The sequence below is a fragment of the Salmo salar genome, chromosome ssa11, assembly GCF_905237065.1.
Source record: "Salmo salar chromosome ssa11, Ssal_v3.1, whole genome shotgun sequence".
Lineage (NCBI taxonomy): Eukaryota > Metazoa > Chordata > Actinopteri > Salmoniformes > Salmonidae > Salmo > Salmo salar.
This window is the reverse complement of record NC_059452.1, coordinates 78,465,434-78,492,815: the sequence shown is the minus strand read 5'-3', so window position 1 is coordinate 78,492,815 and position 27,382 is coordinate 78,465,434. Positions and strand designations below refer to the sequence as shown.

Sequence of the window (27,382 nt, the reverse complement as noted above, 5' to 3'; positions counted from 1 at the left end):
TTTGGCCTGGTGAGGAGGCATTAACAGCACTTTGCCTGACATAAGGTCATTAATAATGAAGAGGTCATGGTAACATCTGTGCCCCCCCATTCTCTCTCCTGTCCTCTCGAGTCTATTCCCTTCACACACACTCACACACACGTCTGCAGCAGTTATGCGCCGGTCTCCCCACAGACAATTCTGTCACACTACTCTTTTCAGAGGTGTTAGGTCATCATCCCCTCCTCTATCTGCAGCATACCACCCTCATCCCACTGTTGGCTTTCTTCTGAAGCTAAGCAGGGTTGATCCCTGGATGGGAAACCAGATGCTGCTGGAAGTGGTGTTGGAGGGCCAGTAGGAGGCACCCTTTCCTCTGGTCTAAAAATATATCCCAGGGCAGTGACTGGGGACATTGCCCTGTGTAGGGTGCTGTCTTTCAGATGGAATGTTAAATGGGTGTCCTAACTCTCTGTGGTCACTAATGATCCCATGGCACTTATTGTAAGAGGGGTGTTAATCCTGGCTAATTCCCCAATCAGACCATCATGGTCACCTGATTATCCCCAACATACAATTGGCTCATTCATCTTACCTGTAACTATTCCCCAGGTTGTTGCTGTAATTGAGTTTTCAGTCATCCATGCAAAATCTAAGTTCTGTGAAATACCATGAGAACATTTTGTTTAGTCACCAATACATCAGATATTAGGCTCACTATTGTATAAGCTTGGCACACCTGTATTTTGGGGAGTTTCTCTTATTCCTCTCTGCAGATCCTCTCAAGCTCTGTCAGGTTGGATGGGGAGCGTTACTGCACAGCTATTTTCAGGTCTCCAGAGATGTTCGATGGGGTTCATGTCCGGGCTCTGGCTGGGCCACTCAAGGACATTCAGAGACTTGTCCCGAAGCCACTCCTGCATTGTCTTGGCTGTGTGCTTAGGGTCGTTGTCTTGTTGGAAAGTGAACCTTCACCCCAGTCTGAGTTCATGAGCGCACTGGAACAGGTTTTCATCAAGGAGCTCTCTGTACTATGCTCCATTCATCTTTCCCTTGGTCCTGACTAGTCTCCCAGTCTCTGCCGCTGAAAAACATCCCTACAGCATAATGCTGCCACCACCATGCTTCCCCGTAGGGATGGAGCCAGGTTTCCTCCAGATGTGACTCTTGGCATTCAGTTCAAAGAGTTGAATCATGGTTTCATCAGACCAGAGAATCTTGTTTCTCATGGTCTGGAAGTCTTTTAGGTGCTTTTGGCAAACTCCAAGCAGGCTGTCATGTGCCTTTTACTGAGGAATGGCTTCAGTCTGGCCACTCTACATAAAAGCCTGATTGGTAGAGTGCCGCAGAGATGGTTGTCCTTCTGGAAGGTTCTCCCATCTCCACAGAGGAACTCTAGATCTCTTTCAGAGTGACCATTGGGTTCTTGGTCACCTCCCTGACCAAGGCCCTTCTCCCTTGATTGCTCAGTTTGGCTGGGCAGCCAGCTCTAGGAAGAGTCTTGGTGGTTCCGAACTTCTTCCATTTAAGAATGATGGAGGCCACTGTGTTCTTGGGGACCTTCAATGCAGCAGACATTTTTTGGTACACTTCCCCAGATCTGTGCCTCAACACAATCCTGTCTCGGAGTTCTACGGGCAATTACTTCAATCATATGGCTTGGTTTTTGCTCTGACATGCACTGTGAACTGTGGGACCTTATATAGACAGGTGTGTGCCTTTTCAAATCATGTCCAATCAATTGAATTTAACAGAGGCGGACTCCGAACAAGTTGTAGATACATCTCAAGGACGAGAAATGGAAACAGGATGTACCTGAGCTCAATTCCGTGTCTCATAGCAAAGGGTCTGAATAACTATGTAAATAAGGTATTTCAGTTTTTTTTAATACATTTGCAAAATATTCTAAAAACCTGTTTTCGCTTTGTCATTATGGGGTATTGTGTGTAGATTGCTGTGGATCTTTTATATTTTTTATCCATTTTATAATATGGCTGTAACATAACAAAATGTGGAAAAAGTCAAGGTGTCTGAATACTGTACTTTGTTGGTAAGGTCACTGTGGGATGTTACATGTCATACTGTCACGTTCCTCGTATTCTCCCTCATCGGACGATATGTCGAAATCACTCGATGACCAATACGCAGCAGGTTGACTGTTCCACATCATATTTATTTTAGATGGAAACGACAAAACAAAATAAACACGCAGAGGAGAAAGGTGACAGTTTCACAGGTGAAACGAAACACAGTGCAAAATTACAATTACCCACCAAAAATCAAACACAAACACACCCCACTATATGGGACTCTCAATCAAAGGCAGATAGACAACACCTGCCTTCAACTGAGAGTCCCAACCCCAATTAACCCAACAGACATACACTCACCAAACTCCACATAGAAATACCTAACCTAGAACCTACCCCAACACTCACAACCCCACTATACCATAACCAAACATAACTGCCACGTCCTGACCAAATATAATACAAAAAAACCTAAGTATATGGTCAGGACGTGACATTACCCCCCCCCTAAAGGTGCATACACTGAATGCACAAAACCAACAGAAAAAAACAAAACAAAAAAAAACAACACACAATTAACCTCCTAACTAAAGGGAGGGAAGGGAGGGTGGCTGCCGTCAACGACGGCACAGTGCTACACCCCCCCTCCCCAACCCACCTATATTGGAGGTGGCTCCGGTTCTGGCCTACTGTCCAACAGACCGTAGACAGACCTGTTGGGCTTAGGACAGTAGGCAGACTTCTTTGGTTCTGGTTCGTGGGCCGACTCCGTCGGTCCCAGGCTGTAAGCAGACTCCTTCGGTTCTGGGTTGTAGGCAGAATCATCACAGTCATAGTTAATCAACTTTATTTTAGAATTGTGACCAGACTCACCCGGTTCTGGGTCACAGGCAGCTCCCCTCAGTCCCGGGTCGCAAGAGGTTGTCGGATACTCTGGTCCGCACCCCGGTGTCGGATCCTCTGGGCCGCACCCCGGTGTCGGATCCTCCGACGGCCCTGACCCAGGATTCACCAGGCTGGGGAGACATGATGGATGCCTGGCCCTGGGCACAGGCACAGGACTCACCAGGCTGGGGAGACCCACTGAAGGCCTGGTCCTGGGAGGTGGCACAGGATGAACCAGGATGGGGAGACCCACTGGAGGCCTGGTCCGAGGAGGTGGCACAGGACGGACCAGGATGGGGAGACCCACTGAAGGCCTGGTCCGAGGAGGTGGCACAGGACGGACCAGGCTGGGGAGACCCACTGAAGGCCTGGTCCTGGGAGGTGGCACAGGACGGACCAGGATGGGGAGACCCACTGGAGGCCTGGTCCTGGGAGGTGGCACAGGATGAACCAGGATGGGGAGACCCACTGAAGGCCTGGTCCTGGGAGGTGGCACAGGATGAACCAGGATGGGGAGACCCACTGGAGGCCTGGTCCGAGGAGGAGGCACAGGATAAACCGGGCTGTGGGGGAGCACTGGAGTTCTGGTACGGACACTCTTTACCCACACTCCAGGCTGAATGCCCACTTTGGCCCGGCACGGGCGGAGAGCAGGCATTGGGCGAACTGGACCCTCCCAGCGCTCTGGAGACACAGTGCGCAACGCCGGCGCAGGATAACCTGGACCGAGGAGGCGCACTGGAGACCAGACGCGCTGAGCTGGCACCATCCGCCCTGGCTCGATGCCTGCACTCGCATGGCACTTGCGGGGGGCTGGTATGTAGCGCACCGGGCTTTGAACGCGCACTGGGGACACCGTGCGCTCCACAGCATAACACGGTGTCTTACCAGTACCACGCTGCTTCCGGTAAGCACGGGGAGTTGGCTTAGGTCTACCACCTGACTCCGCCAATCTCCCCGTGTGCCCCCCCCAAAAAAATTGTGGGGCTGCCTCCCGTGTCCGTTGCGCTCCCTCTCCTCATACCAGCGCCTCTCAGCTCTCGCCGCCTCGATCTCCCACTGTGGGCGGCGATAATCGCCAGCTTGAGTCCATGGTCCTTTCCCGTCCAGGATTTCCTCCCAAGTCCATGACTCCAGATAGCTTTTCTCCTGGTGCCTCTCCTTGTGCTGCTCCTTCCTCTGCTGCTTGGTCCGTTGTTGGTGGGTAATTCTGTCACGTTCCTCGTATTCTCCCTCATCGGACGATATGTCGAAATCACTCGATGACCAATACGCAGCAGGTTGACTGTTCCACATCATATTTATTTTAGATGGAAACGACAAAACAAAATAAACACGCAGAGGAGAAAGGTGACAGTTTCACAGGTGAAACGAAACACAGTGCAAAATTACAATTACCCACCAAAAATCAAACACAAACACACCCCACTATATGGGACTCTCAATCAAAGGCAGATAGACAACACCTGCCTTCAACTGAGAGTCCCAACCCCAATTAACCCAACAGACATACACTCACCAAACTCCACATAGAAATACCTAACCTAGAACCTACCCCAACACTCACAACCCCACTATACCATAACCAAACATAACTGCCACGTCCTGACCAAATATAATACAAAAAAACCTAAGTATATGGTCAGGACGTGACACATACGTAATTTTGGTACAAGTCGAGGGGAAAGAGGCAGAACAGTGGGGCACGCGCTCCTGTACTGTCCTGTTCTGACGTTGACTGACTGAGTACCAAATCATCCCAGTCAGAAGTCAAGACCGCAGAGTGCTCTAAAGCTGACAGACACACACATACCCACACAATACACACACACACACACACACACACATTCAAAGACAGACAACACACACATATCACACAGTCAGCAGCACACACTACACTACATCATCTTAGCCCTGCTGCCAACAGGCACTCTCAGGACATGACACATGTTCTTCACTGCAGGAAATACGGACTTCCAATCACACACCTGCATGTGTCATCCCACCACCAACACTAGACCTATACAACACACTACACATATACCACATACAACAAATCGCTCACACAATCGCTTATAGGCGCATCACGCACACAAAGTACACACTACCCATCCTCCCTTCCTCTACACACATTGTCTTTCCCCCTCCCTTAACCCCCATCTTCCCGAAGGAGGAAGGAATAGCCTTGTTAACGCCTTCACAAACCAGGTGGAAGAAGGGATCGCAGGGAGGCGTGATCGATGGAGCACAAATGGGGGCACGGCAGGAGGAGTGAGGGTGTGTGGAAAAGACAGAGGAGAGGAAAAGAAGTGCAGGGAAATGAGTTGGCCAACCTGCTGGGTATAGAGAGAAACACAGTGTCATATTAAAGAGAGGAATAAGAGCCAGGGGGTGGAATGAGAAGAGGGTGAGAGGGAAAGAAGGAGCGAGGGAGTGACAGTAAATATTCACTCACTGAGACCAAGGCTCTGAAAGCTTTGATCACATATGACAGCAAGAGACTGGAGCACTCCTGGGAATATGCCTGTGTGTGTGTGTGTGTGTGTGTGTGTGTGTGTGTGTGTGTGTGTGTGTGTGTGTGTGTGTGTGTGTGTGTGTGTGTGTGTGTGTGTGTGTGTGTGTGTGTGTGTGTGTGTAGCTGATCCCACTACATCTGTCTGTGTTTGTGACAGCAGGTCATCGCTAATCACTCAGTGGGTATTGTCTTACAGCTCAAGGCCACGCTGAGAGAGGAAAAGGGGAGGTAGGGGTTGGGGTGAAGGAGAGGGGAGACCGCAAAGTGGGAGAGGACAAGATCAGTACAGCAAGCCAACCTCCACCCCACCCCCACAATCTGCAACCCCCTCCCAAATGACACTACAAAAGCATACAAACCAGTAAGTAAACCATGTCACTTTCAAAGTAGAATGATGTCTTATCTACAGCCCAAATCCCTCCTGCTTTGTGGAATTCCAGCAGACTTTTAATAAGATGATGACCCCTCCCTGTTGCCCGTCGATAGCCGTTCTGAGTCAGCATTATTCTCAGGGGGTGGGGGGGGGGTTAAGGTCCCATTCATCAGATAGATTGCTGATGACAGGGTCAGCGATAAGCCTCTAGGCCCAAAGGGTTAACATATACTCTGCGTCACTTTTCTAAACTGCCGTAAAATATCACTAGTGGTCTTTCTCTGGGGCTGAATGGGGCAATTTCCATAAATGTGGTCTAGCAGCAGTGAGTCAGAGAGGCACAGTGGAATACTAAATAAGGGGTTTGATCTAAACTCATTAAACTAGTGTTTAAAGCAGCCAAACATCCCCAGGCCTAACCAGCCACTGAGACAATCACAGTGACACGCAGATTATTATAATCCAGCCAAAAATGTTTATGGTAATCCAACTCGTCTCTCGCTGTAGTCTGCAGTATAGCAGACACAGAATCACAGCCAAGACATCGGTAATATTTGTGTATGACAAAAATCATGCAACTCATTTAACAAGAGCAACATTATTGTGACATATACAGTATCATATGATGGCATGTTGAGAACTCAGCACTCCCACCCTCCATGACACATGCTGTAATAAAATGGATACACAAGGGAGTCCTAAGAATATAGGCCAGACAGACATGCTGACATATCATGCCGCAAAATGTATCTGTCACGACTTCCGCTGAAGTCGGTTCCTCTCCTTGTTCGGGCGGCGTTCGGCGGTCGACGTCACCGGCCTTCTAGCCATCGCCGATCCACTTTTGATTTTCCATTTGTTTTGTCTTTGTCTTACACACCTGGTTTCAATCCCCCAATTACCTGTTCATTATTTAACCCTCTGTTCCCCCATGTTTGTTTGTGAGTGATTGTTTCTATGTAGGTAGGTCCATTATTGTGGGCTCTGTTTTTGTATTGCATTTATTATATGTTGAGTAAAATACGTTTATTTACTCTTATCTGCTGTCCTGTGCCTGACTCCTATACACCAGCTACACATAGACCTCCTGACAGAATCACTCACCCAAAAGAGTGGAGTCAGCAGGAGCAGACGCCCTCCCTTCAGAGATAGAGGAGCGCGTCCAGCAGCACGCGACCATATTGGGCACCGCCATGGATCGCGTGCTGCCGAAGATGGATCGTTGGGAGAGAGGAAGAGGTCGTCCAGCGCCTCCACCAGCCCCACTACAGCAGGTCCCACTGTCCACCCCTCCTTCACCCGGTTCCAGCGGGATTCGCGCTCCCGAGGGAGTATGATGGCGCGGCTGCCGGATGCCAGGGGTTCCTACTCCCAGCTGGAGCTCTACCTGGCAACCGTCCACCCGGCTCCTTCGGGACGTGAGAGCGTGTCCGCCCTCATCTCCTGCCTCTCAGGCAAAGCCCTGGAGTGGGCCAACGCCGTATGGAGTGAGGGACCATTACGCAGCATTCACCCGCCGCTTTCAGGCAGTGTTCGACCACCCGCCTGAGGGTCGAGCGGCGTGTGAACGACTGTTCCACCTAAGGCAGGGGACGAGGAGCGCACAGGATTTTGCATTGGACTTCCGTACCCTGGCTGCCAGCGTGGGATGGCACAACAGGGCCCTGATCGATCACTACCGGTGCAGACTACGCGAGGACGTCCGTCGGGAGTTGGCCTGCCGACAGTATCCTTCTCATTCAGTCGCCATAAATCATTGAATACATCAACATCAACCAGCTACTGACACTGATATACTGTACAGAATTAAACATATTTTTGTGATTTGCAGATGCTGAAACTACACTTAAAACGTGTAGAATCATATATCTTTCCTGTCAGTTTGTTCGCTCTCATGCACCGCTAGCCGGTGGGCACTGCTAGTCAGTGGACAGGTGTGGTGTCATGTTGGGAAAGGACAGCCAATGGTGGTGTTTGTTCCGCTCACCTTGCTCCCACCTCCTCAAGGGCTACTGGTGCCGAGCCAACACTGCCCTGTCACTGACCCAAACCAACTGAGTCAGACACCATGATTCACTATTACAGTATGTGTCCATCTACGAAATTAAATTCATGTGCGTCCACATGTGTTAGTGGGAAAAACATTGAAACTGAGCAAGAGCCAGATTCTTCCAGTTGTTTGTCATAATGACTGTAACGAGACGAGGTCCAAGACAAGGTCCTTCTTGGGCTACGCGAGCGCGATGTTAACATAGAGAGAGAGGGGAGCTGGGGCAGATAGCTGTCATGAGATGCTGCCCTATGGGCTGTGTGGGGACTCTATGGTGTGGTGACTCTATGGTGTGGGGACTGTTGGTCCTCTGTGGCCTGGAGCAGGGTGGCTAACCCAGGTCCCATCAGTAAACAGCCCGCTGAGGGAGATGAGAGCTGAGAGAGGGCTGGGGCAGCTGGGACAGGGAGTGTGTTCCCACTGTTAGTCACACTGCATAACAGAGTCTGCCACACACATTAACAATGATTAATACACACAGCAGTGAGACAGGGAGAGAGAAGAACGAGATGAAGATGCAGAGGGCGGGGGAGGAGAGAGAGGCAGAGAAAGCGAGATACAGAGGGAGGGAGATGGTGAGGAACTGAGATGGTTGAAATCACGGTGTCACACGAGAGAGGAGACGTTCACCTTAGTGGGAAGGGATGGCACATCAACACTGACAGCCCGTGATATACTACCCCTCCACCTCCGAAACCCCCAGTACCTTCCCCACTCCTCCTTCACACAGTCTCTTTCCTGACCCAACCTCCCCTACGCTTCACACTACCAAGTTTTCAGATTTTGTATTTCTACCACCTCTAAATTCAACCCCCTCTAGCCTGCTGACTCACTCATTTTGTCTATCCTCTCAGAGATCCAGACACTACTTTTAATGTTACAAAAAAAATGATCATCTTTACCCTACACAAAACCCAGCCCTCTCTTTCACTCTGCCTCTCCCATTCTCCTTCACCAGTTGCTGTATCTCTCTCAGACAGCAGATATGCATGGGCATGTGCAAGGAAAGACTGATGAATGGGGATACACTCACGGTGCATGGGAAGGTCGCTTGACTCACTAGCTAGTCCCTTTAGTTCAAATCAGACACACCTCGTTCAAAAGATGATGGTCCTGAGAATGACCAGCGAATGAGGTAAACATTAACCTTGGACAACAGTCGATGTCATTATCAAATGCAGGAGCAGAGGCAGGGGAGGGGAGAGGTAGCATACTTAGCCTTCCACTGAGAAACATCTCCACATCAATTAATGAGGCAGAATGTGCACACCACGCTGAAATGAACATTTGGTACAGTGTAGTGCACGCGTACAACTTAACCAGTTGATAACAACACATTGGCACAACCTCAGAGTCACACACAATTACAATAGCCTACACACACATACACACACGAACAGCAACCCCCTGGCAAACATATTAACATAATATGTACATTTCTTATCAATATCGACATCCATGGTCAGACTGTCTTCCTACATTTGCATTGGGAATCACTCAGAAATTGGCGATTCCACGCCAGCACGCCCCCCCCCCCCCCCCCCAAAAAAAAATTGTATTTGAGATTGTTCGGGCAATTCTCACATAAAAACTTTATTGGGAGGAAGGATGTTTTACATGCTTTTTACAATTGTATGGCAAACCATTATTTTAAACCATGTTGAAAGTGGCCAATTTAGGCCCTTTTTAGACCTATACAGTGCATATGGAAAGTATTAAGACCCCTTGACTATTTCCACATTTTGTTACGTTACAGCCTTATTCTAACATTAATTAAATCCCAAAAAATCCTCATTAATCTACAGACAATACCCCATAATGACAAAGCAAAAACAGGTTTTAAGAAATGTTTGCAAATGTATCAAATATAAAAACAGAAGTACGTTATTTACATAAGTATTCAGACTCTTTGCTATGAGACTCGAAATTGAGCTCAGGTGCATCCTGTTTCCATTGATCATCCTTGAGATGTTTCTACAACTTGATTGGAGTCCACCTGTGGTAAATTCAGTTGATTGGACATGATTTGGAAAGGCACACACCTGTCTATAAAAGGTCCGACAGTTCACAGTGCATGTCAGAGCAAAAACCAAGCCATGAGGTCAAAGTGATTGTCCATAGAGCTTCGAGACAGGATTGTGTCGAGGCACAGATCTGGTGAAGTGTACAAAAACACTTCTGCAACATTGAAGGTCCCCAAGAACACAGTGGCCGTCATCATTCTTAAATGGAAGAGTTTTGGAACCACCAAGACTCTTCCTAGAGCTAGCCGCCTGGCAAAACTGAGCAATCGGGGGAGAAGGGCCTTGGTCAGTGAGGTGAACAAAAACCCGATGGTCACCCTGACAGAGCTCCAGAGTTCCTCTGTGGAGATTGGAGAACCTTCCAGAAGGACAACCATCTCTGCAGCACTCTACCAATCAGGTCTTTATGGTAGAGTAGCCAGACGGAAGCCACTCTTCAGTAAAGGGCACCTGATAGCCCACTTGGAGTTTGCCAAAAGGCACCTAAAGGACTTCCAGACCATGAGAAACAAGATTCTCTGGTCTGATGAAACCAAGATTGAACTCTTTGGCCTGAATGCCAAGCGTCAGGTCTGGAGGAAACCAGGCACCATCCCTACGGTGAAGCATGGTGGTGGCAGCATCATGCTGTGGAGATGTTTTTCAATGGCAGGGACTGGGAGATTAGTCAGGATCGAGGGAAAGATGAACGAAGCAAAGTACAGAGAGCTCCTTGATGAAAACCCGCTCCAGGTGCACTCAGGACATCCAGGTGCACTCAGGACCTCAGACTGGGGCGAAGGTTCACCTTTCCACAGGACAACAACCCTAAGCACACAGCCAAGATAATGCAGGAGTGGCTTCGGAACAAGTCTCTGAATGTCCTTGAGAGGCCCAGACAGATTCCGGACATGAACCTGATCAGACATCTCTGGAAAGACCTGAAAATAGCTGTGCAGCGACGCTCCCCATCTAACCTGACAGAGCTTGAGAGGAACTGCAGAGAATCATGAGATAAACTCCGCAAATACAGGTGTGCCAAGCTTTTAGCGTCATACCCAAGAAGGCTCAAGGATGTAATCGCTGCCAAAGGTGCTTGAACAAAGTACTGAGTAAAGGGTCTGAATACTTATGTAAATGTGATATTTTTGTACATTTGCAAAAGTTTCAAAAAACCTGTTTTGCTTTGTCATTATGGGGTATTGTGTGTAGATTGATGACAATTTAATTCATTTTAGAATAAGGCTGTAACGTAACAAATTGTGGAAAAAGTGAAGGGGTCTGAATACTTTCGGAATGCACTGCATGCCCACTGTAATACCGTATGATCCGTGAACCGTACATGATACAGACAACAACTAAGCTCATGAGGCATTTATAAGTTATATTCTTAAAGAAATACCATTCATTTCTAAGTCCAAAACTGGATGTAGCAACTGCTGATTGCCCCTTTACAAGTAGCAGAGAAACCACTGGAAATGTGATGTAATTGTAGAGTATATTGTTTAAAATGATATATATATATACATAAAATACTAAATCAAAAAGGGTACTTGAGATAATAGTTTTAATGTTGAATAAATTAATGTGTAAATGGGAGGCATGGGGGGCATGAACAGTCCTAAAAAAGTCCTAAAACGTCCAATTCATCATGATTTCAAAAAAATGGTTTGTGTTACAAATGAATAAAGCATATCAAACAAAAACTTCCTCCCAATGAAGTTTCTAAGTAAGAATTGCAAGAACAAATATATATTTTTGGATCAAGCCAAGCAAATGGTGGAGAAGACCCAGCTTCCTGCCAGAGGAGTGCCAACTTGATTTACATATAAACTCAGCAAAAAAGAAACATCCCTTTTTCAGGACCCTGTCTTTAAAAGATAATTCGTAAAAATCCAAATAACTCCACATATCTTCATTGTAAAGGGTTTAAACACTGTTTTCCATGCTTGTTCAATGAATCATAAACAATTAATGAACATGCACTTGTGGAACGGTCATTAAGACACTAACAGCTTACAGACGGTAGGCAATTAGGTCACAGTTATGAAACCTTAGGACACTAAAGAGGCCTTTCTACTGACTCTGAAAAACACTAAAAGAAAGATGCCCAAGGTTCCTGCTCATCTGTGTGAACGTGCCTTAGGAATGCTGCAAGGAGGCATGAGGACTGCAGATGTGGCCAGGGCAATAAATTGCAATAAATTGCAATGTCCGTACTGTGAGACGCCTAAGACAGCGCAAAAGAGAGAAAGGACGGACAGCTGATCGTCCTTGCAGTGGCAGACCACGTGTAACAACACCTGTACAGGATTGGTATATCCGAACATCACACCTACGGGACAGGTACAGGATGGCAACAACAACTGCCCGAGTTACACCAGGAAGGCACAATCCCTCCATCAGTGCTCAGACTGTCCGCAATAGGCTGAGAGAGGCTGGACTGAGGGCTTGTAGGCCTGTTGTAAGGCAGATCCTCACCAAACACAACATTGCCTATGGGCCCAAACCCACCGCCGCTGGACCAGACAGGACTGACAAAAAGTGCTCTTCACTGACGAGTCGTGGTTTTGTCTCACCAGGGGTGATGGTCGGATTTGCGTTTATCGTCAAAGGAATGAGCGTTACACCGAGGCCTGTACTCTGGAGCGGGATCGATTTGGAGGTGGAGGGTCCGTCATGGTCTGGGGCGGTGTGTCACAGCATCAACGGACTGAGCTTGTTGTCATTGCAGGCAATCTCAACATTGTGCGTTACAGGGAAGACATCCTCCTCCCTCATGTGGTACCCTTCTTGCAGGCTCATCTTGACATGACCCTCCAGCATGACAATGCCACCAGCCATACTGCTCGTTCTGTGCGTGATTTCCTGCAAGACAGGAATGTCAGTGTTCTGCCATGGCCATCGAAGAGCCTGGATCTTAATCCCATTGAGCACGTCTGGGACCTGTTGGATCGGAGGGTGAGCGCTAGGGCCATTCCCCCCCAGAAATGTCTGGGAACTTGTAGGTGCCTTGGTGGAAGAGTGAGGTAACATCTCACAGCAAGAACTGGCAAATCTGGTGCAGTCCATGAGGAGGAGATGCACTTCAGTACTTAATGCAGCTGGTGGCCACACCAGATACTGACTGTTACTTTTGATTTTGACCCCCCCCCCTTTGTTCAGGGACACATTAATCCATTTCTGTTAGTCACATGTCTGTGGAACTTGTTCAGTTTATGTCTCAGTTGTTGAATCTTATGTTCATACAAATTTTTACACATGTTAAGTTTGCTGAAAATAACGCAGTTGACAGTGAGAGGACGTTTATTTTTTTGCTGAGTTTAGTTCCCACCAAGCATGGCAATTGTTATATAGTCATCATCTCACTTCCCGTTGGCTGGTACGGTAGAGTGTTAATCAGCATTCCCCACAGGTACCTAAACTGGAATGGCAAAGGTACGCTGCTGGGGAGACAGACTGCCTATCAGTCTGTCCATAGTCTCACTCATTTCTCACTCCCTTCCCCTCTTTTGTTTCTCTCCCTCTCTTTTTCTCTGTGCCTATGAGTGTTTCCAGTCTGTGTGCTTGTGTGTGTTATTGCGCCTGTAGCACATAAACAAAGAAGAATGAAAAGAGAGCAACCAACTGTTCTACATCCCAGATATGTCACTCTGTCAGCCCCTACTCTCTCTCTCGTTCCCTCTTCTTCTCTCATTCCCTCTTCCTCTCTCTCTCTCTCTCTCTCTCTCAGCAGTATAGAGGACTGAAAAATGCACACTGCACCCATATAAATACTTCACCCCTAATTCAATTTGAAACTGTGGAAGGGAAGGGAAAAAAGAAAAGCAGACCAAGGGGCTGTGCATCCACCATCCTTTCACCCCTTTCTCCATTAGCCCTTCCTCTCTCTCTCACTCTCGCACGCGCTGATGTACGTGGAGGAGCGAGGGATAACGTTTGATACTTTAGCTTGACTATCGCTATAAATGCTTATTGTGTTGTTGTTGACTCCACCATTAGGTCATTGATTACCATAATGTATGGTCATATGCCTGTTTATATCCCTGTGTATAATTGCAGTTCATTTGAATGGTATTGACACTGACCTACTTTGATTGCAAAGGACTGGAACACACAGATGGGGCTTTTCTGTATTTACCAGAGGTGCCAGGCAGCTGTGTGTGTGTGTGTGTGTGTGTGTGTGTGTGTGTGTGTGTGTGTGTGTGTGTGTGTGTGTGTGTGTGTGTGTGTGTGTGTGTGTGTGTGTGTGTGTGTGTGTGTGTGTGTGTGTGTGTGTGTGTTGCTAGGTGTGCAAGAGGTTTCCCTCAGTGTCTGTGAGGGGGGCCTGCAGGAGTCCATGTAACTCCCTTAGAGGATAGATCAAATGTCCAATTAATGGTGGCCAATATTGAGAGATATCGTCAGGCTACCCTCACACATCTCAAATGACATGACCAGTAGATGTTTACTGATCATGAAAGCAGTTACTCGTTGTATAATTCCGATGATAGAGCTAAATGTAAGCAATTATTTTGCATGGAATAATCTGAAATGTGTAGTTCTGACTGTGTAGTTCTTCAAGAGGTGATGATGATACTACAACCAAATAGTTAACATTCATTGGAGTGAAAATGGATTTTATAGGGCCCTAATCACAGTACTCTTAGCCAGAGAGCAGAGCTAGGGTCATGGGGAGGAGAGAGGAACGGGGGAGAGGGGATTGAGGAAAAGGGGCTGGAGAGGCGAAGAGGTTGAGGGAGAAGCGAGGAGAGGGGATTAATGAGAGAAATTGAAGAGGGAATGATGCGGAAGGAGGAAGGAGAGAGGGATGGGGAGTTGGTTGGCAGAAGAGGGTAAGGGAAGAGAGGGATGTTAGAGGGTTGGGCAATAAGGATGAGGAGGGCAGGGAATGAAAGGAACGAGTGACAGATGGGAGTCAAGGACCGACAGAGAGTTGTGTGAAGGTGTGGGCGCGTGCGTGTAAAACTCGTCCCTGGGCCCTGCTCTAACACGGAGCCAGCTGATGGATCTACCCCACCCTGATCAAAACACATCAATCAATAACACAGCAGCAACACTGCGGAGCACCACAGCGATGCAGACATGATCACTTAAAGTGCACTGCACACATACCCTCTACTACCACTGCAAGGACATTACTGTATACACACACCTCTATGCCTCAGCTATTATCTCCACTTCAACATTGCTACAGCGTATCAGCCCTAAACCATCTCCCATATGCCTTTGCTACAGTATGTTTTGCCCCTCAACAATATTTCCTGCTAGAGCAGCCATCTCCTCTTAACGATCTTCCCGAATGTATAGGCCCTTTCTAAGGATACCAATTGAATCCCCCTCCCAAGGGCAATTGTTCCCAACTGTTGCAGTGGCCTCCAGGCCACTTGCCCCCAGCAGCACATACATAGAGTCCAGTATGAGTGGTACAGGAAGTGTCAGTGATGGGGGCAGGGTGTGCCCAAGGGCAGTGCTTCAGCACATTAGCAGGCTCCCAGGGCCACATGATACAAACTGACCTTGAGGAGCTCTGATTCCATTACATAACCACGGCTCCCTGTCTCTGTGTCATAATGAGGGTTAGGCTGTGTAGCACAGGTCTTATTAGGGATTGGGGACACAATCGATACAGTTACATATCGGGATATTATTTTTGACAATATATTGTATCATATCGTTTTGACAATATTGCAATATTATTTTGTACTAGTTGGCTGTACCGGCACCAAAAGTTCAGTATTTTTCCATCTTCTGTTTAAATAGGGAGACCATTCTTTTTGAGAACATTTGATTCCATGACTGATCAAAACTCATTTTTCGCATGCTTCTCTCTTGTCCCTCTGCAGCAGACATTATGGAGAGCAATATGTTTGGAACATTGAATCGAAATAAAATCACAGCATCGAATCACAATACATATAGGATCGTGAGAATGGCAATACATATATCGGCACCAAAGTATCGTGATAATATGGTATCGTGAGGTCCCTGGTACATTTCCAGCCTTAGGTCTAATGGCCAGCTCCTACAGCAGACTGGAGGAATGGTAATTGAGACAAACACTGTGTGTGATCAGATGAAAACAGCCCCAATCTGTGAGGAGATCATTTATCTTGTAGTAGCAGTATGTTAGATGAAATGAAAGTCAATTAAAAGACTATGGAACCGCTGTCACCAGTTGCAGCCACTATGTGTTTTTGTGCAAACTGTCTGCACCCAATCTCTGTATGGTTGGTACATTGCATTTGTGTCTTGGTGTGTCACATGTTATGTCATCATGTGTCTTCATCACCCCCCCCCCCCGATACTTCAGGAGGGTGAGAGCACATAAGTCACTTCAGATGCCTGCCTCTTGACCCAAGGTCAAAATAGAATGTGCAGATAAAATGTACTGCCATTACCCCTCCCCTGCACTAGAGTGGCTCTGATTGGCTTGTTCCTCTAGAGAGGCGATGTTCTGATTAACGGGCGGGCTGATAGAAGAGCTATTTGATTGGTGGGTTTTCAGACAGGAACATCTCTATTAGAGGCCGACCGATTATGATTTTTAAACGCCGATACCGATACCGATTATTGGAGGGCCGAAAACCCGGATGCCGATTAATCGGGCGATTAAAAAAAAAAAATTGTAATAATGACAATTACAACAATACTGAATGAACACTTATTTTAACTTAATATAATATATCAATAAAATCAATGTAGCCTGAAATAAATAATGAAACATGTTCAATTTGGTTTAAATAATGCAAAAACAAAGTGTTGGAGAAGAAAGTAAAAGGGCATTATGTGCCATGTAAGAAAGCTAACATTTAAGTTCCTTGCTCAGAACATGAGAACATATGAAAGCTGGTGGTTCCTTTTAACATGAGTCTTCAATATTCCCAGGTAAGAAGTTTTAGGTTGTAGTTATTATAGGAATTATAGGACTATTTCTCTCTATACGACTTGTATTTTATCTACTTTTGACTATTGGATGTTATTATAGGCACTTTAGTTCTGCCAGTGTAACAGTATAGCTTCCGTCCCTCTCCTCGCTCCTACCTGGGCTCGAACCAGGAACACATCGACAACAGCCACCCTCGAAGCAGCGTTACCCATGTAGAGCAAGGGAAACAACTACTCCAAGTCTCAGCGCGAGTGACGTTTGAAACGCTATTAGCGCACACCCGCTAACTAGCTAGCCATTTCATATTGGTTACACCAGACTAATCTTGGGAGTTGACAGGCTTGAAGTCATAAACAGCGCAATGCATTGCGAAGGGCTGCTGGCAAAACGCACGAAAGTGCTGTTTTGAATGAACGCTTACGAGCCTGCTGGTGCCTACCATCGCTCAGTCAGACTGCTCTATCAAATCATAGACTTAATTATAACATGTTAACACACAGAAACACGAGCCATAGGTCATTAATATGGTCGAATCCGGAAACTATCACGTTTATTCTTTCAGTGAAATACGGAACCGTTCCGTATTTTATCTAACGGATGGCATCCATAAGTCTAAATATTCCTGTTACATTGCACAACCTTCAATGTTATGTCATAATTATGTAAAATTCTGGCAAATTAGTTCGCAACGAGCCAGGCGGCCCAAACTGTTGCATATACCCTGACTCTAAGTGCAATGAACGGAAGAGATGTGACAAAATTTCACCAGGTTAATATTGCCTGATTTCTTTTAGCTAAATATGCAGGTTTAAAAATATATACTTCTGTGTATTGATTTTAAGAAAGGCATTGATGTTTATGGTTAGGTACAGTCGTGCAACGATTGTGCTTTTTTCCGCAAATGCGCTTTTGTTAAATCATCCCCCATTTGGTGAAGTTGGCTGTCTTTGTTAGGAAGAAATAGTCTTCACAGTTCGCAAGGAGCCAGGCTGTCCAAACTGCTGCATATACCCTGACTCTGTTGCAGAGGTGACACATTTTCCCTAGTTAAAAGAAATTCATGTTAGCAGGCAATATTAACTAAATATGCAGGTTTAAAAATATATACTTGTGTATTGATTTTAAGAAAGACATTGATGTTTATGGTTAGGTACAAGTTGGAGCAACGACCGTCCTTTTTCGCGAATGCGCACCGCATCGATTATATGCAACGCAGGACAGGCTAGATAAACTAGTAATATCATCAACCATGTGTAGTTAACTAGTGATTATGATTGATTGATTGATTGTTTTTTATAAGATAAGTTTAATGCTAGCTAGCAACTTACCTTGGCTTCTTACTGCATTCGCGTAACAGGCAGGCTCCTCGTGGAGTGCAATGTAAAGCAGGTGGTTAGAGCGTTGGACTAGTTAACCGTAAGGTTGCAAGATTGAATCCCCAAGCTGACAAGGTAAAAATCTGTCGTTCTGCCCTTGAACAAGACAGTTAACCCACCGTTCCTAGGCCATCATTGGAAATAAGAATGTGTTCTTAACTGACTTGCCTAGTTAAAAAAATATTTATAAAAAAAAGAAAAAAATTACAAATTTAAACATTTAAAAAACGGCAAATCGGTGGCCAAAAATACCGATTACCGATTGTTATGAAATATTGAAATTGGCCCTAATTAATCGGCCATTACGATTAATCGGTCGACCTCTAATCCCTATCTGTATCACATTGGCAGTTTGGCTCCCTGATTTCACACATGGAAAACACAAGAGCTAGGGCCCACGTCCCAACAGTGTTAAATAATCCCTGGTATTCTCCTCTGCCTCCTTCCTCCAGGTAGATATTTCCCATCCCAGTGCTCTCACTCCATCCAGTCCCTTTCAGACCAGTGGGCTGGAGAGATGGCCACGGAGGGGCCAATAGTCCCTAAAATACTACAGTGAGGTGGAAGTGAGTGGGGAGAGGAAACCTTGAGACAAACAGATGCTGTGGAGGACACCAGCCCCCCTTCCCCAGCCTCACCCCCTTACCTCTGGGCCTCGGGTTGGCAGTGTGTCTGCTGGCAGCTAGCCACAGTTTGGGCAGAGGTATAACATTTGCTTAGACAAAGTTCCTGAAGTTCTAATGAAGCTATTGATTTTTGATGAGCCAATACAGAGCGCTTTGGTCTTTATTTAGGAGCTGCAGTGGATCTCCTTTCGTCACTTCATCACATTACCCAGCACTGAGACAAGCCAGAGACATGACGTCTATCCAAAACAGGACTGGTCCCAGACACATAGAAACCATTCCAGACAATTCACGCAAAAACACAATGTTATGTCACCACAAACAGACCAACATGTTATGTCACTACAAACAGACACACATCATGTAGACATGTTTTGAGATTCACATAGACACACACACACACACACACACACACACACACACACACACACACACACACACACACACACACACACACACACACACACACACACACACACACACACACACACACACACACTCTCTCTCTCTCTCTCTCTCTCTCTCTCTCTATGCAGTGAGAACTCTGGGGTTGCGACAGCTGTGAGTCCAGCTGAAGATGAAAACATGTGGAAGAGGTCCCTAGGCTGGGCATCCACCCTTCTCACCTCTCATCTGCCCTCCACACCACTCCCCCCACCATCCCCCTTTCTCTCTCTCTATTTCTCCCTCTCCACAGTAACTTGTGTAAATCAGTATATTTTTCCATCACATGAATTCTTAACTACGCCACATACAGTATGTTGAGTATGCCTTTCAGAGGAGACTACAGCACAGATATAGCACCATCAAGTCAACCTACTTTTTCAGCTGAGTCACAGTGCCATGATCAGAAGTACAGCTTCAGTTTTCAACTTCTTAAAAGTACTCTTTCATAAAGGGCCCCCTCTCCATTACTTTATTACTAATCCAGCCAGTTAAGCTCTTGGCACTTCCTGAAGGTAAAGAGGACCCTCTAAGTCCTTATAATCATGGATCTCCAGTTGAAGTGTTATGGTAACTGTACACCTAAGGAGATGTAAGAGATGTCATCCTTTGGCCCACCCACATCTACTGTATGTGCCGGGAAAACACAAAAAATACTGACTTTACAGTGCCCAAAACACCTTTCCATAACATCAAATGTAAATGCATTTTGTAACATTTTTTAACATTGTACTACGGACTTAATCTGTTAATTTGACATGCAATAGTTTATTAGCCTGTTTGCAGATCTGTATGTGCTTTAGCCAATCATTTTTTACACGTTGTCAAGCCATACATAATGTTAAGCATGACAAAGAACACAACAGGGAAGTTAGCTCAATTTCTAATTCATCTGCTACCAGACCAGTAGTTTATATTCCATTCGATTCATCTATACACATCGTGTGCTTAGGACTAGGTGCATTTTTGTCAACATTTTGTTCTTGACATAGCCTTGTTCTGTTAAATTTTCTCTACCTATATAGCACTTTTAATACCCTAATTAATGTTGTTAAGTTCAAAAGAATTCAGTAGCACTACAACCTGCCCAGCAAGACTTGGCAGATCAATCCTCTGTTTCTATCTGTCCTTCATACCTTCAGTTAGTGTTGCACGGAATACCGAAAACTGAAACTTCGGTACTTTTTCGAAACACATTTTTTTTTTACGTTCGGTACTTCTGTCAAATGTGTCTCATGAGATTGAGAGGATGAAGTCTGTCTATCAGCGCAGCCCCTTTATAGTGGAAAGAGCAAATTGCATGCTCCACTTACTCAATCATTGGTACAGCTGTCTGGGCTGCATTGTTAGCTCCCCACTCATGCTGCACAGAAGTTAACACACTTGAATAATGCAAAACGGCATGTAGAAATGTTGAAATGCAAAACAATGACAATACAGGCTAGAACACTTTTACAATGCAAAACGATACCGGTAGCTTCCAGATTTAATTGTGGCTAACTTTCCTTGCTAGCTTAAAGCTGAAGAAAACTTCAATTCATTACCCTAGCACTTTGTTTGTGATAATATGCTAAGCATAACTAAAAATATTCTGATTTCAAAGCTGACTGACACCAAAGATTTTCTTAATTCACTTCATCTCCCTCGTCACCAAAAACGGATTCCCTTCATCGCCTCCCGTCTGGTTTCCACAAGATTCCATACCCACACAAAGTCCGGTTGCACAGCCAAGTTCTGCCGTGTGAATGATGTCATTACTTTCTTAATAATCCTTGGAGTCTATTGACCCGTGTGTCAATCTAAGTAACATAATAAAAATCCCCATCAAAATTTGTCAGTTTAAGATAAAGATATGGGCTGTGTCCCAATCCACCTCATCCGCCTATGTCGGCCTTCCGCATTTGCGGTGGAAGCTGGCCGAGCTACAGCGGTGTTTGTCAGACCATGACACATGCTGAAAATCGGTCTTCCCACGAAATTGTCGAACGCTATGGAAAGGGGAGAATCTCACGGACATGATGGTGTTCTCCGTTTTGCTCTACAATCCCCACTAGTGTCACGGGACTAGTCTAATGGTAACCATAACAAATGAATGGAAGTATGGAGGTAGTTTTTTTCCAAAAACCAGCCTAGTTCCTTAAATGATTTCCAATGCTTTTTAGGGTCATTTTTGTTTTCAGTGATTTTATCAGCAAAGTAACCACTCTTAGCTTCATCCATCATGCTCTGTGCTTCATTTCTGTGACGTTTATATAGGAGAAAATCAGGCTGTGCTTGTGAGTTCTTAACATTTCTTAAAGGCCTTATTCCTTGTTTTGATACTGTAGATTCTAGAATCTCATGATTAAACCAAGGGCTAGATCTCTGCTTTACTCTGACCCTTCTAATGGGAGCCATCACATTCATCACATCCAGGAATCTACATTGAAAGGCTTCCCAGGCACTGTCTACCCCTACACTATCGAACACAGGTGACCAGTCAATTTGAACCACTTGCTCCCTAAATATTTCTACACAGTATTTTTTTGTCCTCTGATTCTAACAGATTTTTGAAAGTTAAATATATATTTAACATCCTTCCTTGTGCAAAATGTAATAAAATGATCACTGAGACTATTACTCCACTTTGCGATATTTTAGATTTATCAGACACCAATATTAAGTCAATCGCACTTTGCACTGTTTCACATACCCCGGTGGGATCTTTTATCATTTGGGTCAGAGCAAGTGAAATCCAAGTATTGAAATCCCTTAGCAAAATGATTTCCTTCACCAGGGAATCATTACAGTTTGACAACACAATTTTGAGACCTTCATAGAATGCATTCTGATTGGGCAGCCTGTAACACCCCCCCAACAAAATTGGTTTTGGGAAGGCATATATCCAGCCAGACAATCTCCAGATCATGGATTAAATCCGAAGTTGGTATCGAAGTCAAAATTCTGGTATCGCAAACAGCACCACCTTCAGTTGCCATGGGGAACCACATCCAAGGACTGACATCAGGGATGCTGGGCCAGCTACTGTTTGTGTGCAAGCACAAACTCACGCACATGCAGTACGGATATACAGTACACACCAACACACAGTCACACAGACCAATGCACATCGACACATACATTGGCCCAAAAACAGCAGTGCGATCTAGAATATTTTTTTTTGTCAGCTATGCTTTTTTTATATCTTTAAATGTCAGTCTTCACAACAACAATTAGAGCAAAAATAATTCTGACTGCAGCTGGAAATTAGCCTAGCCCTCCGTCGGCAGGACAAGATCTTGATAGATTTGGCACCGGTTCCCAGTAAACATCATCTTCCTCTACCATGAGGGTTGCAGGTAAAAGTACAATAGGTGAGATGGACTAGGTCCTTAATCCACATTGAGAACAATGGTCTGTGTTCAGTGACATGTTAGGCCATGTTAAGGCCCAGATGCCTTTGAACAAGCTGGTACTTAAGATCGTAATGGAATTTTCGGCAATGCATTGGCTGGCACTGAGAATAACCTCTTACTGTAATATTTCATACAACCCTCTGAACTCTCATTTCAGCCCTAGCTCTCTCTCTCTCTCTCTGACTGCTGCCTCTAGTGGCATCTGCTTTACACAGCAGGTACCTGCCATAACGACAGCAGACTGTACATGTCCCTGTTCCAGAACGTTCCTCCAGCATGGCTCTGGTGCAGTGAGTATGGTGGCTGGGATGAGAGGTGCTTACACGTCAGCCCGACCTCGCCTCCTCCTGCCTGCTCCTCTGAGACGCGCGCACACACACACACACACGCAAGCCAACACACGCACATACAGGTCCCTCGGAATCTGGGACACTTCTGTTTGCGCCCCACACATACGTAGGCGCAAGTAAACATACTCACGTACATACGTTGACACTCTTTCAATACCTCATCTTTAGCAGGAAGACTGAATCTAGGGCAGCGTTTTTACACACAGCCTCTGCAGTACCAACCGGTCTAGGTTAAATAGCCCAATGCGTGGTTATTAGTAAGTGAGCCTTGTGGATTACAACTACCAGCTCTGTAGTGAGTGATACATTTCTTTTATCAGCGCTCCATGCTACAGCCCAAAGGCTAATTGGTACACGCAGACATAGCACAGTCGAATGCAAGCAGCTCATCGCAGTTTCAGCAAGGCTTCTTGAAAGGATGTTTAGAATCCCACTCACAGGTCTAAGACATATGTGCACATCCCTGACCACTGAATCATTCATTTGGTAATTCGTAGTCGTGCCTCCACCTCTGACAGAAGAGCTCATCCTCAAGGCCAAAGCAATACTAGAGAAAGTGAATGCCTCTGAGCTCACATTGTAATGGTTTTATCATTAGAGGTCTGCAACCAGGAGGTTACACAAAAGAGGAATGAGATACCCTGAAGCCAAATCATTTCACGCACGGACGCACACGGACACACGCACACACACACACACACACACACACACACACACACACACACACACACACACACACACACACACACACACACACACACACACACACACACACACACACACACACACACACACACACACACACACACAAAGCATCCCTAGTAGAAAACATAGATGATCATTTTTCTGTATCATGCAATTTTATAGGATACATCAAATTCATTCATGTTTATGGACAGTATAAAATCATATCAAAGATCATTGCAAAAATAGCAGGCGTATGTTACAGGATTGATGCTAGTTCAAAAATAAAACCAAATATAGTGTAGTGCGTGACCTTTGTCTTGGGGGACGAGAGGGGAGTAGTATTTTACACGCTGGGCAGCTGGGCATGATTTATATCCAATGGAACCAATAAACATTTCATGAACATCATGGCCCTCTCTTCCTCTTGATAGCAGGGTTCACACAATGGCATGGAAAGCCTCAGTCCAACGGAATGGGAGAGGAGAGACAGTGTAATATGTCTAAGAAGCGCGGGAGCAGAAAAGCAGTTGCTTGACACAACTTATGGAAATGCATCTGGCCCATTATCATCCATGAAACCGTATTTGATCATATTTTCACCACTATTCTGAGCCGACCTCAAACCCTCGCTCACGTTCATAGAGCACTAAATTGTGACGATTAGAAAGATATGCATGAAGATATTGCTGTGCAGATACCTTTTCTTTTACACATACCAACTAGTGACAGGGGAGTTCATCACAAGCGTAATCATTAATTCATTACGCCGCTGTCTCAACCTTATTCCAATGCCAACCTTGGCATACAGCAAGCAACATGATGTTTTCAAATGTGTGTGTGGTATTGAAATGAGAGCAGCCAACAGTTGCTGTTAATTGGTATTACAGATGCATCCTCCTTCTCTGTCTCACGCTCTCTCCCTCTCTCTCTGTCTCTCATTCCGATGGCGTTGATACGGAGGTCAGAGATAAAAGCTGGCATACGACAGATGTTATGAACAGGATATCCTTCCTGGGAGACGTCATGGCCACCCCTGACATTACTGAGCCTGTTTTCCACGGTGATAACAACAGTCACATGGAGCTAAGGGGCTCTCTCCTCTCCTTATTCCATCTCTCCCTTCCTCCATTTCTCTCTCTCTGTTCCCTCTCTTTCTCTCACCGTCTTCTGACTGCACCAAGATCCCCCCCACCCCCCCACCACTCTATACACGGACCCTCACGTTGTCTTATGATAGACACAAGCCGTCGACGGGGAGGTGTCACCATCATTACCCAGGGAAATGAACCGAATGAGCCATGGAAATGCAAGGAGCAGGTGAAAATTCCGCTGTAGCCTACAGCACAGAACACTCAAGAGATACAGGCAGCTGCAGTGCACCCTACTGGAGAACATCCCTTTAACCCTCAATCCCACAGGTAGAGCTGGGAGGCTAACATTAAAACAGGCTGTTCTCTATAGCAGGAATATTGAGCTTAGCCCATAGGGAAAGGAGAGCAGAGATCACTCACTCCCTCGCAGCAGATCATTGATGAACACTGTCTCCCACACTTATCTAGTAGAGTGACTGCAAAAGCCAGCCTCTCAGAGATGTGTGGCACGTACTACAGCAGGTCCACAGGAGGGGAAAACAATGGAGCCTGAAAGGGCAACCGATTAAACCCAGCCAGCAGCAGCCGGACACTTAACGACACAGCCAGGAGATTAGGAGAAGGGAGGGGTGGAGGGAGATGGAGGAGAGGATGCCTGACTGCCTGCCTCCCCAAACCGCCCCCGCCACTCCGTGACTCCCTCCTCTTAAGAGAAATGGGGAAAAGACCAGAGTAAAGAGCATAACACTCTCCCCAGGAGAAGCGGGCAGGGCAGGTTAATCAGTGGCTCCTTTTAGACCAGACCCCCAACCACCCCCACACTCATCTACACGACCAGCAATACCACCCTCCATCCCCCACAGCTAATTGTCTGACTGAACGAACACAACCTGTGTATGAGCATCTGTGCATAACTGGTTAACACGCGGCGGCTGTGTGTGCCTCTGACTGTGTGTGTAATTGTACATGTGTTAAGCATCCCAAACCCAATCCTGCACAAAGGAGGGAAGGAGACAGGTCGATAGAAGGAGAAAATGATATAGAGAGACAGAGACAACAGAGACAGCGGGAACAGAGACGGAGAGAAATCGACACCATCCTCAGACAGCCATACCTTGCGTCTGCGGTCCCTTGATCGATTCCTCTTCTTGTTCTTCTCCTCCTCCTTATCCTTCAGCTCCTGAGCGGCGAGCTCTGCTAGGTCCTTGTTCTTGCGGAGCTGCTTGGCGGCTTGCGCCATGGTGCCGCAGCTGCTGTCGCCGTAGCTCCAGTCGTCAAGGTAGCGGTCCCTGTCCCTGCCCCAGCCCCGGCTCTGACGACGACTGCCACTGCCACTACGTGTGTGTGACGGTGGCGCTGGGAGCGCCTGTGTGTCTGTGAGCGGGAGCGCGGTGCTCTAGTGACCGAGCCCCCCAGCAAGCCACAAAGGAGATGCTGCTAGTGCTATTGCTGCTGCTGCTGTTGCTACTCATCCAGTCAGGCTGTGTTGCACTGAGCTGCCTCCCCTCCCCCCGCACGAGCTGCAGATTCCTTCAAATTATTCTTTGTCACATCTTGCTTCTTCTTGCCACTTCCAAGATTCCACAATTCCCTCAAAGGCAAAGGACAGCAAGTCTGCAATAGAGCAGACATTGAGTTATTCTACATATACTGTATGTACAGATTTGTATTGCTCTTTAGGCTATTCTATATACCTATATCTTGGGGTATTCAATATGATGGCAATCTTTTCTCTGTATTTCTCTCAGTGATTTATTGACATTAACTAGTACACACGCAGTGAGATGAGGCTGTATTCACCATAGATAAATCATCTGTCTCTGTTATGTTTCAGTCAGCAACAGACAAGAACGAAATGCATCAAAAACATGCATGATTCCCTCTGTCTTTGTCGGTAGAGCTAAACGCAACAGAGCATGAGAAAGGAGGAGAGCGAGAAAGAGCGAGAGAGAGACAGAGAGAGAAAGAAACGAGCAACCAACCACTCCTGCTCACTGCAATAGGTGTCTCTCCCTTCTACACTACACGGCCAAAGGTATGTGGACACCCCTTCAAATTAGTGGATTTGGCTACTTCAGCCACACCCGTTGCTGACAGGTGTATAACATCGAGCACACAGCCATGCAATCTCCATAGACAAACGTTAGCAGCAGAATGGCCTTACTGAAGAGCTCAGTGACTTTCAATGTGGCACCGTCATAGGATGCCACCTTTCCAACAAGTTAGTTCATAACATTTCTGCCCTGCTAGAGCTGCTCCAGTCAACTGTAAGTGCAGTTATTGTGAAGTGGAAATGTCTAGGAGCAATTACGGTTCAGCCGTGAAGTGGTAGGCCACACAAGCTCACAGAACGGGACCCCCGACTTGCTGAAGCGAGTAGCGCGTAAAAATCGCCTGACCTCGGTTGCAACGTCAGCACAAGAACTGTTCGTTGGTAGCTTCATGAAATGGGTTTCCATGGCCGAGCAGCCGCACACAAGCCTAAGATCATCGTGTGCAATGCCAACCGTCGGCTGGAGTGGTGGAAAGCTCGCCATCATTGGATTCTGGAGCAGTGGAAACATGTTCTCTGGAGTGACGAATCACTCCAGAAGCTCTGGCAGTCTGACAGACAAATCTGGGTTTGGTGGATGAAAGGAGAACAGTACCTGTCCCAATGCATAGTGCCAACTGTAAAGTTTGGTGGAGG

The 27,382-nt window shown here is 46.3% G+C and overlaps 1 protein-coding gene across 9 annotated transcripts in view; it reads right to left on the bottom strand.

The window, feature by feature from the left end:
• Positions 1-26,400, bottom strand: part of LOC106563328 (ankyrin-1) — an 82,479-nt gene extending 56,079 nt beyond the window's left edge. For 6 of the 9 annotated variants that reach the window (XR_006757642.1, XR_006757647.1, XR_006757645.1 and 3 more), the window contains exon 1: positions 25,808-26,400. Coding sequence is in view for 2 of the 9 variants with exons in the window: in XM_045689959.1 (XP_045545915.1) it covers positions 25,808-25,933 (126 nt within the window). In the remaining 7 variants the exon portion in view is untranslated. The remainder of the gene's footprint in view (positions 1-25,807) is intronic. The other 3 variants (XR_006757646.1, XM_014128845.2, XR_006757648.1) reach the window with 2 other exon arrangements.
• Between the last annotated feature and the right edge of the window lie 982 nt (positions 26,401-27,382).